The 19048-nt window shown below is 41.9% G+C and overlaps 1 protein-coding gene and 1 non-coding gene across 2 annotated transcripts; both read left to right on the top strand.

Annotated features, from left to right (window-relative positions):
* The first annotated feature begins 6650 nt into the window (after positions 1–6650).
* On the top strand, positions 6651–18038 carry pprc1 (PPARG related coactivator 1). Its single transcript, XM_062430562.1, has 14 exons — positions 6651–6734; positions 9387–9482; positions 9610–9759; positions 10001–10081; positions 10173–12294; positions 12815–12868; positions 13878–13938; positions 14211–14278; positions 14531–15248; positions 15360–15563; positions 15696–15768; positions 15872–15993; positions 16330–16481; positions 17635–18038. Exons 1-14 carry the CDS (start codon positions 6651–6653, stop codon positions 17733–17735), a joined length of 4086 nt encoding a protein of 1361 aa, XP_062286546.1. The 3' UTR covers positions 17736–18038.
* On the top strand, positions 16105–16244 carry LOC133992375 (small nucleolar RNA SNORA50). Its single transcript, XR_009927036.1, has one exon. It is a non-coding gene; the product is annotated as a small nucleolar RNA SNORA50 (small nucleolar RNA).
* Positions 18039–19048: the final 1010 nt, after the last annotated feature.

The following is a 19048-nucleotide window of genomic DNA, read 5'->3' as shown; positions in this document are numbered from 1 at the left end:
GCTGCATCATTAATAGGCATATTGCAACACAAGTGGGAGGGAAAATGAGAGAGGAGGGAACTAGCAAGAAAGAGCCTTAACAGTATGTAAGACCAGAGTAAGTAATATGGAACGGAGCAAAGGACTGTGTGTGTGTGTGTGTGTGTGTGTGAAAGGAAGAATGCAGGAGGGAGGTAATTAGAGCAAAGGAGAGGAAAAAGAGAAAATGTAAAAGGTGTGTGTGTGTTTGTGTGGCAGTGATGCATTGTCTATTTTTGCCTGGTGCTGCTGTGGGAGATAAACATACTCAGTAGGCGCCCAGAGGCAGAGGGTCATTACTGCCAAACAAACACACATACACACAAACACGTACACACTCACTCACACACCCTGCCTCGTGTATGACAGATTTCCATCTCTCTTTCTGCCTCCCTCTTTCGCTCTGTCCGTCTGTTTTTCTGCTGCAGAAAAAGAACCAGTGTTAATCACTACAGACAGTATCGATTAAAAATGCAAAGCCCACCTGGAGCGCAGGGACACTGGAGACCCATGGGAGACAGGAAGGGCATGCGTGTGAACATGTGTATGCGCACACATTCACAACCAACAGGAGACAAATGTAAACAGTCTGTAGACTGTTTGCCCAGCAGGCTATATTCTACTCTTTTCTCACTTTTTTAATCTTACTTCACTCATTCAATTTAATATTCTCACCCAGTTGATATTACCTTGACCTTTCTACAGCCTGATGTGGCTCTGATGTGATTTCATTTCCTTTCCCTCCTCCACATCTCTGGTTTCCCTTCCTGTTCATCCCATAACTTCTTAGGCTAGAGCATGCCTGTCTTCCGAGCCAATAATCTAGTAATCTCACACTTCACTACACAAACACACGAAGACATAACTGACTCCCATGAGCAAGATATCATTGGTACTTGTGAACCTAATCCTTTTAGATGGATAGCAAACTGACAGAAAAGGAGAAAACGTAAAAACCCTGAGTTTACAGACATAACTTCAGACTTAACTGACAGCAAAAAAACATACATCCTAATATATCCACGAGTCTCCTGTACCACAGAGGCTGCTCGAGTGATTTAGAGTACAGTTTAACAAAAATCAGATCCCTGTTGTCTGTCACTCACAACCAATATACTGACAAAAGACAAACAACTGTCTCCACTGAAACAGAAGCTGACAGGCACATTCCCCACACACCAGCGCACTGGCAAAGGCATCACAGTTAAATGTCATACACTGTGTCAGACACTGTTCTCAGGACCGAGACACAATGAACAACCCTGCAGGCCTCCTCTTCTTTACTCCTTACTTCTTCTCCTCTTCCCTCTTTTCATTTCCCCTTCACACACGCAGCACTTTTTTGTTTCAGTAAGGTCTGTCTCTCTCTGAGTCTTTCTCATCCTTTGCTGTTACTGTTCTGTTCTTTCTGCCACTTGAAGGTTGGGATCTGTGGGGTTGGACATTTACAAGAAGATCCTGCTCCTGTAAAATGGTGAACTCTGAACAAAGGCAAATATGAGATATAGAGAGAGGCATCTCCAGCACTGCAAGAACACATAAAAAAAAAGAAAGAAATAAGAGCGTACAAAAGAGAAAGAAAAAAGAAATGAAGGAGGGGTGTGTGAATGTGATTTGGGAAATGGCTTTTGTTTCCAGGAGCGATTATGCTCTGAAGCTGAGCAGTTCACCACTGACTGCACTGTCAGACATGCTCTCTCTTCTCACTTCCTCTCACTCTCCTACTCTTGCAGATACAGACATTCCCGCTCAGTCAACACATCCGCACATCGCTTCCAAAAGCTCTCTGAGAATAATGAAGTTCCCCCTCCTTTTGCATCCTTCTCTCTACTGTGGGAACACGCAGCAGCAGTTCCATAACACTATGTGACAGACAGCAAAGTGCCTGCACACAGACGCGCTGACTGAGACACACATCTACTCATGCTACAATACACTCTTAGTATGTTGTTCTCTGAAAGCAGAGACCACTTGCTCACATGTACTGACAGCCCTTGTTTATTTCTACATTTCAAACAAAATGTTTAAAAGGCTCCTGGTGGCGTACTTGTATCTGATGAGTTCATGCCATCCATGCTTACCTCTGAGTCTTTTGTCTTGCAGCTGTTCTGCTGCCCCTCTCTTTCTCCTCACTCTCTCTCACAGGCAAACACACTCAAGCATCCTCAATCTCAACGCTTACCTTTGTCTTCCTCTTTCTTCTGCACCCACACTCGCTTGCAAAAGTCTGCCCGGGTCAGCCACGCAGAGGAAACCAAGCTGGGCCAGCACAGACAGAGAGAGAGAGTGTGTGTGATGAGCGGATGCAGATAGGAGACACAAATGGAGGGGGGGGGGGGATCTAGCAGTGTGCAAATTGGAGGATGAGAAGGAAGGAAAGAGGGAAGGAAGGAAGGAAGGAAGGTAGGAAGGTAGGAAAGAGGAGGAGGGGGGAGAGGAAGGGGGGCAGCTCTCAGCTGCACTGGTATGAATATGACGCAGAGGCAGCAGCCAGAGCCACTTCTCCTCTCCTCTCTCCACTCCAGCCCCATCCCTCCATACCCACTGAGAGAGAGGAGAGGGGGAGAGAGGGCACTGTATCCATGGCAACGGCAGAGCAGCGGTAGGTAGCAGTTAGGGAGTGTGTTGGGGCACAGTGGTGTTCCGCTCGTTCTCTGTCTCTCTCACACACAGACGAGCTCATAAGTCTTTCAGCTTCAACAAATGTACAGTACACAGTCTCTGATGTACTGGAGCCAAAGCTGAGTGAATTCATCAGGACATGACAGGTAATGGGAAGCAGACTGTATGTCAGAGGAGACAGCTGGGAAACAGGCACCAAAGAAGCATAAGTTAACAATAATGTAAAAGTAACAAGAACAGCAGGGTCAGTAACTTTAATGTTAGATTACTTTTGGTCCTCTCACCACATAAAGTACTGGAAAGGAATAATGTTAAACAATGCAAAAAGTGTTGATTTGAGGACTCCATTTTTGGATTCACCAAAAACACCATTGTTAGGCGTACATTCACAACTTCCTCAAAACTGGGAGAAAGCCAGAAAGCTCCAACTGTCTCTTAGTGAGTATGAAGCCTGTGAGACGAGACAGAACCAGAGTAACAAATATGCAAGTTTCTTCCAGATTTTGACGTACAACTCATCACCATTACAGTACAGTCTTTTGTTTAGTGACTTTCCTTTGGTCGCACATCCAGAAGTACAGTACTAAAGGAGCAATTTGGAGTTTGGTGTCTTGCTCAAGGACACTATACCATCTGGACAGGAGGATTTAAACTTCCAACCCTACAACTGCCAAGGCCAACCCACCAGGCTTTTGCATGTACAGTATGAAATATCGCATGCCTTGGCACATAAATAAAAGCAGTTTGTTCTTCATGGGAAATGCATGTTCTACAACAGGAAAGGCAGCAAGGGACACAATTGATTAGTAAGGCTCTTAATTGTTCCCTTAGGGGTTTCTCTATCGACACCAGAAAGCACTGCACGCAAAGACAAAACTACACTGCAGCGGGTTTGTAACCTGTTGTGTCTCTTTTTTATTGAGACTATTCAGCAACAAAAATGCTTTATAAATTCACCATAATACGTGCAGGGGTTTACTGAGGAGCTCTGCCACAGTAAATAGGCTGTCGGAGAATGTGGGAACATTTGAAACCTTCTCCTGCAATGGTGGCCACATAGTAGTTTCATTCATCAAACAGCAGAGAATAAATTACATATGTAAAACAGAGAAGGGGAATAAATGGAAGTGGTAAAAAAAACAATGGGAGACCACTGTGTGTGTGTGTGTGTGTGTGTGTGTGTGTGTGTGTGTGTGTGTGTGTGTGTGTGTGTGTGTGTGTGTGTGTGTGTGTGTGTGTATATGTGTGTATGTGTGTGTATGTGTGTGTATGTGTGTGTGTGTGTGTGTGTGTGTGTGTGTGTGTGTGTGGCTGGGCTCACCTCTAATCCATTTCTGCCGGTGCGGCGCAGGGAATTGCCTATGGCTTTTCAGTTCCATGCAGTACCAGTTCTAATGAGGAAAACATCACCCCCACTTTTTATTTGACCCAATTTTATCCACACCTCTCTGTCTCACAGCCTCTCTTTTTGTTCACTCGTCATACTTTTTCCTTCCTGTATTACATTCAGCAACAAAAAGCTGTTGACCAATGCACTTTATTTAATTTACCTCCCCAGCACTAAGGGAGAATATTTTTTTTTCTCAGTCTGATGTGTGGATAGTCCGCATTGAGCAACAAATGTTTTCATTTTGTATGAACAAAAAGCATTAGAACAAAAAGCATTAGAACATTTCAAGGTCCACTTATTTGCTTTTTACTGAGATTGCAGCTGCATCCATCCTCATGAGCTAATGCAGTTTGCTCAGTTGTCATCTCGTTACCTTATTATTGAACTTTGGTCATGTGATGAGCCGGTGGTCATTTGTGTCTCAGTTTAAGAATAGTCTTTGTCTTCGGAAACGAATGGCCTCTTTTATCTTTCTCTGGCATCCACTGACTTTAGAAAATAGAGAATGTCATTCTTTGTCAGGGCAACATGTGCACCAAGAATTTTAAATCACCACATTTAAAAGGATCAGTGTGTTAGATTTAGTGGCATCTAGTGGTGAGGTTACAGATTACAACTAACTGAATACGCCCCTCCCCCTCCCCTTTCACGTGTGTAAGAGAGTCTATGAGGAGAACCCACAAAACTGCAAATCTTGCGAAAAACGCAAAAGGCCCTCTCTAGAACTAGTGAGAACTGAGGTAAAGAGTGTTTATTGGGAACCCTGAAATAGTGAAACTATAAAGTAGCATGTGTGTGTATTTCTGTCATTTGGACAGTGGAGAGAGAGATCAAGTCAGACCTTGACAGTGTGATGAGAACTGCCTGGGTCTCCAACATTTTGATACACTTTCCAGGGTTCCCACCCAGGTGCACATGTAAACAAACCTTTAACAAATCAACCCCACAAATTCCCATGCAAGCAACATAGTGGCTGCCTAACATAGTGCTCCCTATAGTGGAGGGCAACTTTCATAGGACAAGTAGCTGAGCTCTTATTTCACTGATTTGGCGGACAGTGAGTTGAAGAGAAAGTATTAGAAGTGGAGGGCAACTTTAAGAAAATGGAAGAAGGCCATTGTAACTTTGTTCATGCAAAAACGACACCCATATGCTAGCCACAGGAGCACAAAAGTCCACAAGTTACAAAAAATTAGGTAACCCTAAAGAATATAAAAAAGAAAGAAAGAATTTACGGTTAAAAAATATGTCAAACATATTGTTTGTAGAGCTGCTACAGGTTTACATTTTAGATTGAAGAGAATGAAATGACACAATATTGACCAGGAGTAAACCGTATGCAGTGTGCAATTAATAATTATAATGATAATAATGCTCCATGGTGTACTTTTGTTTTTTGTTTTGTTTTACCTTTTTCCATCCATTGTACTGTTTGTCTCTTGTTTTTATACATTTGAAATGAATGAAGCATTATACCCACTCTACAAAATTCTGTTGCTGTACATATGCTTCACACACACACACACACACACACACACACACACACACACACACACACACACACACACACACACACACACACACACACACACAAACACAAATAAATAAAAGGGATTTGTATCACTTATCCTGTTGTGTTTGTGCAAAAACGACACCCATATGCTAGCCACAGGAGCACAAAAGTCCACAAGTTACAAAAAATTAGGTAACCCTAAAGAATATAAAAAAGAAAGAAAGAATTTACGGTTAAAAAATATGTCAAACATATTGTTTGTAGAGCTGCTACAGGTTTACATTTTAGATTGAAGAGAATGAAATGACACAATATTGACCAGGAGTAAACCGTATGCAGTGTGCAATTAATAATTATAATGATAATAATGCTCCATGGTGTACTTTTGTTTTTTGTTTTGTTTTACCTTTTTCCATCCATTGTACTGTTTGTCTCTTGTTTTTATACATTTGAAATGAATGAAGCATTATACCCACTCTACAAAATTCTGTTGCTGTACATATGCTTCACACACACACACACACACACACACACACACACACACACACACACACACACACACACACACACACACACACACAACACAAATAAATAAAAGGGATTTGTATCACTTATCCTGTTGTGTTTGCTATAGAGCACAACAATGGCATAAGCTTAAATAAATATATGTAGAAATATATAAAAAAAAATATCCCAAAAAGGTTGATGCATGAAATTGTATTGTAAGAACTGATACTGTATGTATTGAAATGTATGAATTAATTCATGCTTATGTCATTTTTCGTGCTCACTATTACTACGATGGCTAACAAGAATTAATATAGCTAGATAACAAACAACGACAAGGTTATGTCTTGTGTCTGATTTTTCTCCTCTCTTTAGCTGCACAAAACTTAACTGCCACTACACAGCAGTATACTGACACACCACGTGTGTTAAAAAGAACTACAAAAACGTGAGTAGACTACGTAACCCTTGACCTCTGGCGTCAAGCAGCATCATTTTGCCGGGAATGTCGGACCACGTGTGTCCTGCCCTGCCGGTGTGCATGCGATTCATTGCTCCTCATTACTAAACGAGTCCGGCCAGGAAGAGTACACTTGCAAGATGGCGGTGCGGTGGGGAGCAGCAGGCGAAGACACTTTAACTGCCTGCACTATGGATTTCTTCCCCATGGATACACTAGACGAGGTAAAGAATGTGTCCTACACTTACTCTCCTAGCGTGTAAACGCTGCTGTTTGTAGTTTGGCGTTTAGACTTGCAGCTCAAAGCTCCGTGTACACTGCGCATGGAAAAGTGACACGTGGATGTTGCCATTGCACCACTAAAACTTATTTTAAAAAGCAGTGTTTTGTCGTAAGGTGTTTACAGCTAAACACACATATGCCAATGTGTATATTAGATAACATGGGACGCTTTGTTATTAATGTATGTGTTTTAGAAGTCTACTGTAAACCAACGCTAGCCAGTGAGTCAGTGTAGCTCGGCCGGCTAGTCAGCCTCCCAGGTTTTCATCTTGTTTAATTTAAACACACGTTTAAACAACCCAAGTGACAGCTGTGTTATTTTGTTACTAGTTAACCTGGTATGTGCACCAGTTGTATAATTAACATCCTATGTAGACCTATATGCACCATCAGTGGGTTTATGTTGAAAAGGTCCTCGTGTGTGTACTGCTTGTCCACTGACTCATTCACACGTGGTAACAAACAGCTAGATTTGTGATCATATCAGTGTAGATGTAAACTACTTCTCTGCAAATCGTTGTGTAGCTTGACAATGATTTGATTTGAGATGCTATGGTATTTTTTGGTAGTTTATAGGCTCCACGCCAGCACATTGCAGTAATGTGTCATCACTTCAGCGATGATACACATACTAATGAAGCTGTTTTGCATGTAGATCCATGATGGCAATCAATATAGTTAAGTACACGTGTATGTGTGTTAGATTATCTATTCAGACACTGCGACAGCATTACAGCTTTTCATTCACAACCTGTGTGTGTGTGTATCTCCACATGTGGTTTAATCGTGGTGAATCACATGTTGGCTTCCTTCACACATGCGCAGCAGACACATAAGCGTCCATTGGATTTTTGGATTTATGATTAAGCTATCTGTAGTTTTAGGATTTCATGCAAGGGGAAAAAAAAGTAGTACAATGTTGCCAGTTAGTTTGTTGTGTTTTTTAAATATCTCAAACGGGAGCAAAGATGAAGGCCCTCAATCATCATCGTTGTTGTTGTAGTGCACACGTGGGCTATGGTATCCTCCCTTTGGACGGCGTTAGGCGAGGATCAAACATGTCTGCGCGCTGTCTGCATGTGTGGACAGAAACACGTGGGTCACTGCAAAAGACTGCCATGTTCCCAGTTGAAAGTGCATATTGTTATCTGTTTGTCTTGCCCTATATGCTGAAGTTAGTGTATATGATTGAAACCTGAGGTGGTGATGTATACAGAGCAAGCCTGCCTCATGTTGGTCATTTTAATCCTTGATTGAATCTTGTGTTTATTTGTCAAACTAGTATTTAAAATTAAAATATTTCAGAGTGGCCACTGTTGTTCAGTGAACTCTGTCAGTGAGTTTTTTTTTAAAGTTTTGATATAACTTGTACTGAATTTATATGTGAAAATCTATATATAAATATTGATTATTCTGTATAGGTACTTGCTCCAATGTTTGTGGACCCACCTGTTTGGACTGTACCATATATTGATATTATATATATCATGATATGAGACTAGTTACTGTCTGATAGATATCATCATGTATCTTCCTGATATTGAAGGCTGCATCACAGTACAATGATGTAATTTTCTGAACTTAACAAACTGTTCTAGCTGTTCTATTATGTGCCTTTACCCACTTAGTCATTATATGAACGCTACTGCTTTACAACGTCACTAGATTGTTGTCACAATATCAATATTGAGGTATTTGTTTAGAAATATTGTGACATTTGATTTTGTCCCTTTTGTCCAGCCCTTGTTCTTGTATATTTGTTATTGTAGGAAAAGGCCTCTGGCATTGTGTATTCCACTCTTCAAGCAGGAACTAATAGCACGTGCATTCCCTTTCCCTCTGGGGTTTCCTTTTCTGTTTCTCCTTTTCAAATGCCATTGGCTCATTGTGAGCTCCAACCACTAAAAAAAGTTAGGTTGACCTATTTTACTGTTTAACTTTACACAGACTAGACTTCATTTCTATTTCAAAGTCCTTGTTTGGTTTCATACAGGAAGTTGACTGCTCCCTAATATATGTACATCCTACAGTACTGGTTTAGTTTACAGGTGCTTGTTGATATAGGACACCTTTTTAAAGCAACACATATTTCCAGGAGTGGTCTCATTAACAGTGGTTGTTAGAACTACTAGAAGTACTTAACAGAGGTATTAGAAATAAAACAAACAAAGGCGTGTCCAGTTATAATAGTCATGATGCCCACTGCTCCATATATGGTATAACATCGTTTTCCCCCTGCAACAGATCTTTGTCTGAATGCTGGAGTAAATCTAAGTCCCAGATCCAAAATGACCCACATGTCTTGAAACTTGTGCACGAAAAAGCATAGTAGGCATTTTTTAATTAAAGTTGCTGCTGTGACAATATAATAGCAAACATATTTGTTTATTGCATCAAATGAGCACTTTAAAATGTTCAACATACTTACTTGAAGGGAGTTTATTTTATTATATTTACTGTACTGGTTTAAAATGGTAAATATTGTTGTACTAAAAGTTAGTAACCGCAGTTATATATGGGTGGATTTTTCTTGCCTAAATCAAGTTTTCATGTCTATCCATTCTGTTTTCATGAAATGTTTTTCTTTTCTGTAGACTGATGGGCTGAGCTCTGAGGAGGCCCTGGATGCCCTTCAAAGCTGCTTAGACCCCTCCATCCTTTCTATATTTGAGGACACCCCAACAACAGAGGCACGTGATTTTAGATATAAGTTTTACAGTAGCCTGAGAGAGATCTGTGATGTGTAAGCGTGGTGAAGTTGTTTGTTTATACTTGTGATTGTGCATGCTTTGACGTAATGTCTGTGTATTTATTTAGACTAAAGGACTAGATGACGAGAGTGAAGCCACGCTGCTAACGGCACTGACCGAGATACTTGACAATGTGGATGATGAGACCCTGTCCCCATTTGACACACTGCCCGACTCAGACCTGTTGTCAGGTCAGAAGGGCAGGGAACACTCTCCGGTAAGTTCCCAGCTGTTGTACATAACTCTTCAAGTGTCTCTCAGATTCCTGCTCTCGACATCCCTCTTCTGTCCCTTGAGCCTGGGTTGGAGAAAGTGGATCTTCTAAAAGGGGGGTGGAGGATAACCTGCTGACCTGTGGTTTTAAACATACTTTTAAAGATGTTTTTAAAAGTAAAATCTACCCATAAAGTGGATAGGCATTAACGTCCTTATGCAATTGTTTGTCTTTGTCCTTCTAGCTCAGGAGATTGCTGTGTCTGTCCCGTTCCCCTCCAGAGAAAGACACATTATGTAGTGCAAGATCTTTATCAACTGGAAAGGTAGATTTCTTTGTATGTAAGCAGTATATATCAACTTTTACAGCAGGCATTTTTCAGAATTTGACAGTGTATTTGTCTTGTCTACACTCAGAGCCTCCCCAGAATACAGGCAGACTCTCTCCAAAGAAGTGACGGTGAAGAAGAGGATGATGGCTCTCTATCTCTGAGCCCAGTGAGCCAGGATTCATCTCCTGATAATGACCTGCTTGGCTGGGAAGGTCTGACCCTCCCGCTTCCTGTCACCTTTGAGCAGGAAGGTGAAGATGGTATTGCACTGAGCCTGGGGGACTTGGTCAGGCATATGCACCCGTACTGTATGGCCATTTGTGTGGAGAATGATGACGGGGAACAGATGCTGCCCGAAGGAGGCATCTTGCTCGAGGTTGTAGACCAGGGGGAAAATGGTGAGCCCATACTGGCCATCCCAGACATGGATCTCCCTGTTGCTCTGCCTCTTAAAGAGCAGTCTCCAAAAAATGAGCAAAAAGTTTACGTTGACGCAGAAGAAGTGGTCTCTGACAGTTCTGAGCATATAGTCGTGGATGATGATGATGATGACAAAGATGAAACGGTTAGTGAGGTTCTAGTTAAAACTAAAGCCCAAACAACATCAGACTCATGTTTAGATGTGAAATATGAAATGATCATTAAGAGACAGAAGGAAGAGATTAATGCGAAAAGCCCCTCCCGGAGAAAAAAGAAAAAGAAATGCAAGAAAGAGTATCAACCTGAACCTGAACCTGAACCTGTGGAAGGAAGGGTCCTTAGAAGTGCCTCAGTAAAAAAGACAGCAGAAGAATTGTCCAAAAAGCCTGGAAGATTAAACAAAAAAGGGAAGAAGGTTCCAGGTGCTTCACATCCAGCTTCTTCCTCTTCAAAACCTAAGAAACTAAATTCATGCCAAACTGAAACACAACCTGAAATCACCACTACAACAGTATTGTCTGAAATTAGTGTGAAAGTTGCCACATGTGTGTCACCTAGACAGGTAACAATTCCGTTAAGTGCTAGCCCTGAGAGGAGCCAACGTAGCTGTTCACCCACAGCATTGAGTTCCCAGCAGTCTGATGAAATGCCCGAACAGATGGCCACAGCCCCTGACAAGCTGAAAGACTCATCAGAAGCTCCCTCTGCTGGCCTGCCTGCCAACCAGGCAGCGCCAGTGTCTCCAGGCTGCCCTGCCGCTGCTCCCAGCACCCTGACATCCCAGGTGACACCACCTATTAGTGAGCCACTCACTCCTGTGGCCCTTGCAGTCCCAGAGCCAAAGCCCAAGTCCCTCAGCCTAGCGGAATACCGGCGACTCAGACAGCAGAAGAAACCCGCTCCAGTGGAAAAACAAGACGACAACAGCACCAAGTGGCCCAGCCTTCCAGAGCTCCCCAAAGAGCTCCCCCCTATTCCCTGCCTGCCTGACCCCAGCCCCAAGGATGCTCGACGCCCCAACCCCCAGGCTGTTAAAGTGGGAGTGGAGGAGATCAGACCTGCCTGGCAGCCAAGGGGACCATGTGCACCACCCACCCCTGAGGCACTGTTGGTGCCACCAGCCTACATGGTTGCCTCTTCTAGCAAAGTTTCTGCTGCTACTGCTGTTCGCAAACCTCAGCAAACACCAGAAGCCCAAACGGTTTCGACTCCTAAACCTACTGTATCCCAGAGTCCTTCAACTGGAGTGCCTAGTTCAATAAAAAATGTACCATCTCAACATCCTGCCAAGGCTCAGCCTGCAGTGACTTGTGTGCCTCAGAGTTCTGGATCTCAGTCTTCTTTAAAATCACCCACTCAGCTCATGCCATCAGCAGGTGGGAAGTGTCCTCCTACACTTTCAGCAGACAAGGGTGAAGTCATTGAAAGGCTCCAATCTCAGCCTGAATCGCCTAAGTCTGTAGAGCTCAGTAAAACCTGTTCTAAAATCACTACAGAAACAATCAAACCGGCTGTGCCTGCTCCCAGTTCCCCCCAGTCCACTGTGTCCCAGAAGGTGGCAGAGGCCACTGCTCCTACTGCATTAAATAGGCCCAGCACATCCTCCAAACCTACAACCACCGATACCCAGCCCTGTTCTTCCCCAGCTGCACATCCCAAGTACTCCCAGAGTGGAAAAGTGAAATCCATTGTGCTTGAAGCAAAAGTGAAAGCCACTACATCAGTAGATCCTCCAAAGGCAAAGAGCCCCACACAGGAGCTGATTGAGGCCTTCACCAGTGAGATAGGTGAGCTTAAAGTTGATTCTATCATATAATTACAAAGGCTGGCAGTAATGTCCATCTAATTTCTAGTTTTTTTTAAATAAACACATACACATTAAACAATTGAAGTATTCTAACAGACTGGTATTTATCTACAAAGCCCAAATTGCCTTTTCACTGCTGCTCTGTAACTCGTTTGGATCTAATCTACCCCAGTGATTAGCTGATGTGTGGGAATCCCATATCAGGAATGATTTAGGAAAGGCTGTGTCTGCTGTTAGTGCAGTAAAATAAAATGCAGTGTCACTGTAAAAATCTAAACCATTGCGCACCCCATCTCCTACATCTGGCTGTCAACAATTTAACTGAGTCTGCGTCCTCTTTATTGTGTATTCAGTGCTGTTCATTGCCCTGTTCTATTTCACTGTAACTGTAAACATTGTTAAAGAGCTTGTATCCACAGCGAGCCACCTCTGTATAAATGATTTAACTACAATATTGTCATCTTTATAATGCAACTGATGACATTCTGATATTTTTGTAGGTATTGAAGCTGCTGATCTGACCAGCCTGCTAGAACAGTTTGAAGAAACCCAAGGTAAGCAGGAAGAAAATTGAAAGTCAATTGCCAATTTTTTCTGTGTATTTGTGCTCATTCATATTTGCTAGTCTGTGGAGGAATGCTCTCTATTTCATGTTTGACAAGCTTACACAAGCCCTGGTTTGTTTCTTTTCATCAAACCATGAAGGCCGTAGTTAATTTCCTGCATTAGGGTGTGTGTATTGGCCAGTAGTTTAGTGGACCACAGAGTTTACTACCAGGCTAAATGTAGTCAGCAGTATCAGTTTTCCAAGTTTCGTAAGGGCGGGAAGTATCATATCTTTGGGTAGTAGTAGTGGGAGGAGGAATCTTGGGTGAAAGGTTTCAAAGAATAGCTAATAACCACCCAAAGAGTTGAACTGATTACAATTGTGCCAACACTTAGCAGTGGGTTGTTGGTGAAGACAGAGGACCATTCCCTTATTTCTGATCAACAGACACATGTACAAGGGTCACCTCAGAGTTCAGTCCACAAAAGTGCCCCATAGAACAAAGATGTCATCTCGCTGCTTGTATGGACTTATGGAGCTTATCTGATCCTTCTGGAGAAGTGTTTTAAGGCTTGTAGGACATTGACTGTTCAAAATGGCAGGATCTTTTATTTACTGAAACATTCCCTTTTTAAGAGATGGGTGTTGCAAATGGCAGAGGAGCTGCTTTGTGCTCTTGTCTGCTCAGCTGCTGGAATTCTGCCCTGTCCGCAAATCCATTTAACTCTCGCCCTGCTGTCTTTGTTTGGGCGGATGTACAAGCCCCAAGCCTAACAAGTGGCTGGTCTGTGCATGTACCATTACTCATGTTAGCAGGCTTGTTGTTGACCCTGTATAGTGTGTACAGTGGTCAGAGCCTGCTGACCAAACTATGGAGAATATACTGTGCATTTATATTACAGACATGAACGCATTATTCACCGTTTTTACATTTTTATCCACACATATCTTCAATTTCTCAGTTTTGGGTGTTCTGACGCTCCTTGTGCTAATGCACTTATTCCTTCTCTCTTCAGCCAAAGAGGAACAATGTGTGCCGGAGGTCTCTGGTAGAGCAGCAGCTGTAGGAAACTCTAGGTGAGTTACCCTACAGCCCTCTAGCTGCTCTGTGTGAGTGATGGAGTCAGTTTCTCTGAGAAGCCATGGTAAAATGAAACCTGTTTGCTGTGTGTGTGACTCCACTTTTTGCCAAGACCTACCGCAAATCGTGACGTTATCCAGCCTCAGTATTGGCCGTCTAAAGTCTGAATCGCCACAACTGTGCTTAATGTTCATTTGTCTATACTAGGCTGCAGTCTCATCACTATTTACTTGTGATATACTAATAACCTCTTGTCTACCTTTTGCAGTGTTGAGGTGGCTCCAGAGAAAACGGTAGTGGACCGTGTGAGAGCTAATGATCTCTCAAGTACTGCAGGTAATTCAATATTTTTATTTTGGCTTCGTTGTGAGTCCATTAAATTAAATAATTACAGTAACAAAACACATGGGGAAAGGTTTTCTTTTTCTATCACTACAAAGCAAAACATTAGAATTGCAGTTCTGCCCTTGTATCCCACATGTGTCCAACGTTAAAACGGCAAAATCATTAGAAATGATTATCATCTTGATCAGATGCTCTTCATTGTTGGGTCTAATTCTGGTGCTCTTTTCTTTCTCTCTACTTCAGCTCTGACTCCTCCAGCCACCCCGCCCCACCAGATGTGGAAACCTTTAGCCCCTGTGGCCCTGCTGGGAAAGAGCAAAGCTGCTGAGGCCACTAAGCCGAGCCCCTCCAAGGTTATTCAGATAGAAGCCCGGCCTCTGCCCTCAGTCAGGTCCCGCAGCAAACCCACTCCTGCTGCCGCCACTGTAGCCCCCGAGCTTGCATGCATGGACCATGACTATTGCCTCCCTAACATTGGTGCTGCCAGTGGAGAGCAAGGCAAGCGCTGGAATGTCAAACAGCAATCTTTCATCACTATTAAACCTATTAAGCAAGCTAATGCAACCACTACAAAGACATCCCCAGCCGCCCCAGAATCCCCTCCCCAGTCTACCATAAATGGTGCGGTCACAACCAGAGCACAAGAATTTCCACTGACTGAGCCCCTGGCTTACAGGATTGATGGGATGGAGAGCAGCTCTGTGCTGGAAACACCTGATGCTTCTCCTGCCCGGCAGGAAAACGATGCCACTGATAAAGAAGGCGTCCTGAGGCAAGGGTCTTTTGGCAGGTCCTACCGTCGGCAAACTGCTTCTCGCACACCCAGCCCCATTGAGAGGACTGGAGGCCGGTCTAGAAAAAGACGATCCCGTCGTTCTCCCAGTGCTGTATCAAGCGGTTCAGAGTCAGACTCCCATTCCTCTAGATCTCGGTCTAATTCCCGCTCTCCATCTAAGAAAAGGTTAGGCCCTCTGTCATAACATCAAAAGTTTGTGCAGTATCTTAATCCCAATTTATAGTCGTCATGATTTCTCCTGATGCTCATTTGCACTCCTTTCTTTTTCCCATTAAGGTATCGTCCTCGTCACTCCGAGAGCAGTTCCAGCTCCTCATCCCGCTCCTCTTCTCGGTCCTCTCCCTCAGTGTCTCGCTCCCCTCCCAGAAGAAGAAGGTACTCGTATTCTTCCTCTCGTTCTGGCTCATGGAGTCGCTCCAGATCACGGTCTAAATCCCCTCACAGACGAGATCAGTGGAATAGAAACAGGAGGCTTCAAAGGTACTTTTAATACATTTACTGTGTATTAATAAACATGCATCATGCTCTTCTGAATAGTAGTTATTACATGGATTGTGGAACTTTTTCACTTGTGCAAACTAACTACTAAACGCTTCATCTTGTCTTTCTCAGTCCCTCTTACGGGTCTGGCTGTGGTCAAAGGGAAAATGCTGAAGAGGTGAAGAGACGCAAGGAGAAAGCCATTGTGAGTTCTTTTAACTGTATGAACAATTTTGCCAGGAGACCTGTGGATAGAAAAATGTGTGTTTTCACTATGGCTCATACGATCAACTCTTTTCGTTTTTAAGGAGGAAAGGCGGGTTGTTTACGTTGGTCGAATTCGGGGCACAATGACCCAAAGGGAACTCAAAGACCGCTTTTCCTTATTTGGCCATATTGAGGACTGCACTCTGCACTTTAGAGATCAGGGGTAAGTACATAAACAACTAGTATTACATATGCTAACATGTTCAGTGGTATTTACTGTTGTAATAATGGCTTACTGTATTGATTTAAATTTAATGAGGCTAGTATGAACATATTGCACTGACTTTGAACCTGCTTGGTCTTGTCCGTGACCTCTTAGGCCAAGCTACAGTGCTAAAGCAAAACAAGGCTTGTTCATAACTGGGGCCTCCTGGCACAACCCCCAGGTCACTCTTTTAAAAGCAAGTCACAGCTCAACACAACATTAAGACTCGTTATTACCAGAACTTCTGGTAAACTGAAAATGAATACAGCCTGATGCCTTGATTGTCTGTCACAGGGACAACTACGGGTTTGTGACTTATTACAACACCAATGATGCTTTCACGGCCATTGAGAATGGAAGCAAGCTGCGCAAGCCTGATGAGCTACCATTTGATCTCTGTTTCGGTGGAAGGAGACAGTTCTGCCAGACCAGCTATGCTGACCTGGGTAAGCATAGTTTGAATCATCAGACACAGTATACAGTCCTGCAGCTCTTACCCAGAGCACAGTTAATCTGTTCAAATAGCACTGATGTTAACAGAAGATTGGAGGTTTTGGCTGCAGTTCAGTCTGATACAATGTGCTCACCACAAACCAAATACCACAGAGCATCACTGTGTGCTGTACTCTACATTGAACTGTAGCTAAAAACTCCAACATTTGGCAAATCGCATGGAAATTTGGGATGATGATATTGCAAAAATGTTTAATATACTTTCATTGAATATGTTGTTAAAAGGAAACAAATGCACATTTTGTCAAAAAATGTCCTAAGTAATTAGCTAGTAGTAGTATTAGCTAGTGTAATCATAATTAAACTTTTAAAATTTGCTGTTATTATCACTAACAGTTAAAGTTATATGGTTTGTCCGAGTGGTGTTGCCATACCTCAGCAGAAGACGTTGCTCCACTGCTGTGGCCATTGAGAGAAAGCTGTTCAGAACAACAATAAAAATATTTGATTTCTGATGTGGTCACACGGCACGTCATAAGAACCAGTTCTGAAAGAGAAAAATGACTAATGATGGTAAGATGGGACTGGAAAGCATCAACAACAAAAAAGAAAAGCCTTAATTGGGGGGAAAAGAAACATTCAGACTAATAAAGTAGTTCCCCAGGGTATAGGGTTTACTTATGAAACATTAAATAAATAAGTTAATAAAATAAATGGTGAAGTGTTGACTGCAGAGGAGAAGATGGGACAAGAAGAAGAATGAGAGCAATGGCTTACTGCTGCCCACCCACGTTTACTTGTAAATATGTCAATAAAAACAACAATGTGCTAAATCTTGGCCACAATATCTGAATTTGTCTTGATGCATAGATTTTCGCTTAAATGTTTATTGTTGTACTTTACTAATGCCTAATCTCCTCAATTATATATTGAAACAAGAAAAGGTAAAAGAAGGAACAGAGCATTATAATATAATACACTACTAGACATTATTTCAGAAAATAAAAAGTTAACCTTCCCAATACTGACTCCATGGCTGCATCCTTGCTAGAGACACAAGTACTGAAGTCGTGCAATGTGTGCAAATGTGCTCTCCTCTGATTATTTTAATATGATGTTAATTTTGTTTTTTTTTTCTCATTTCAGACTGCAGTAGAGAGTATGAACCTAGGCCTGCAAAAGCCAAGTTTAATGCACTAGACTTCGACACTTTACTGAAGCAGGCCCAGCAGAATCAGATGAGGTAACAGGAGGCCTGCCGCAGGAAGCAGCTGACACTTACCTCAGAGCCAGTGGATGGCTCCTCGACCTGCAACACTTGTCTTTACTTTTAGTTGTTGAATTTTTTTTATTATTTTGTTTCTGAAAGCTAACACCTTCTATTGAAGTGAAGATTTGTAATGAAAGTAGTAAAAGAAGTTTAAAAAAATGGAATAAGTAAAATAATTTTTTTAAAGGTTTATTTAAATGTAAAATCAAATTTGAATTGTATGGAGGGAGAGAGAGAGAGCGAGAGAGAGAGAGATAATCATTTTTAAAAAGTGGGGAAAGATAAGTGGAACTCCCTAATTATTGGGAGAGGATGTAATACATATGAATGTAGTACAAACCATAAATAAAAAGGAGAACCTGAAATGTCTTCTGTTTTTGACTGCAACTTGCCTGTCTGCATTGGTCTGCCTCCTTATTTACATCTTCTTTATCAACATATATGGAATTTTTTTTGTCATAATAGTTCTTTGTTACAAAAGGCATTGACTCATTGCAAGTAGGAAAAGCACATGTGTAAATGATAAAAGTAATGATTACTCAATTTCACTTTGCAGATTCGGTTTCAGGGTGTTGGTATTGTGCATGCCAGCTGACTGGGGACACTTTAGCAGAAAGGAGCCATTGTTAATGTTTTTTGTTTTTTTTTCAAAAGCCCTAAATTTATTTAAATAATCTGATTACTCACTTTTTATGAACAGTGATTTCAACCAGCTGCTGATCAAATATGAGTCAGTTTAAAATAATTAAGAGTGAAACTTCTGAAGCTATTTCAGTTGAGGCAGTGTTACAGGGTGAAATTAAAAATAAACTATTTTTTGCTTTACTTTTGATCTAATTCCTTATTTTGATTTCTGTGACTTGTTTTCGTAAAATGGTTAAATAAGGACCCACAAAATCTACTACTACTAATGTTTGCAGTAGTTAAACGATGCAGTATAATTAAATTATGTGTATGTGAAAAATTGTCCCTGGCTCTGGGTGCTCTGGTCTTAGTCTCGGATCTTTTTCAACTCCTAAATCCCATCTGGTGGTACCCTTTTTTTAAGTAAAAGTAGGCCTACCAACAGAACACCCGAAAAAACTATTTTATAAATAAATCCTGCATTTAAATCCTTTTTCAGCTAAAGTACAAGTATTATCAGCACTTTACTATGACGAGTGAAAATATCTGCTGTGGAAAAAGTAGGTTCGTAAAAAAAAGAGAGGACATCATTAATGCATACTCTGCGTAAATAGTTACTTGTTGTTCCTCCAAGTAATTACCCCAAAGTATGAGTGGATATGTGCT

Source organism: Scomber scombrus, chromosome 12, assembly GCF_963691925.1.
Source record: "Scomber scombrus chromosome 12, fScoSco1.1, whole genome shotgun sequence".
Classification (NCBI taxonomy): Eukaryota; Metazoa; Chordata; class Actinopteri; order Scombriformes; family Scombridae; genus Scomber; species Scomber scombrus.
The sequence above is the reverse complement of the archived record's forward strand: the minus strand, read 5'-3'. Positions and strand labels throughout refer to the sequence as shown.

Excerpts from the sequence above, each read along its gene's own strand:
- pprc1 (XM_062430562.1), top strand. The coding sequence starts at position 6,651 with ATGGCGGTGCGGTGGGGAGCAGCAGGCGAAGACACTTTAACTGCCTGC. Across the intron at positions 14,279-14,530 it reads TGATCTCTCAAGTACTGCAG|CTCTGACTCCTCCAGCCACC; the intron begins GTAATTCAATAT and ends TCTCTACTTCAG. Across the intron at positions 15,994-16,329 it reads CTGCACTTTAGAGATCAGGG|GGACAACTACGGGTTTGTGA; the intron begins GTAAGTACATAA and ends TGTCTGTCACAG.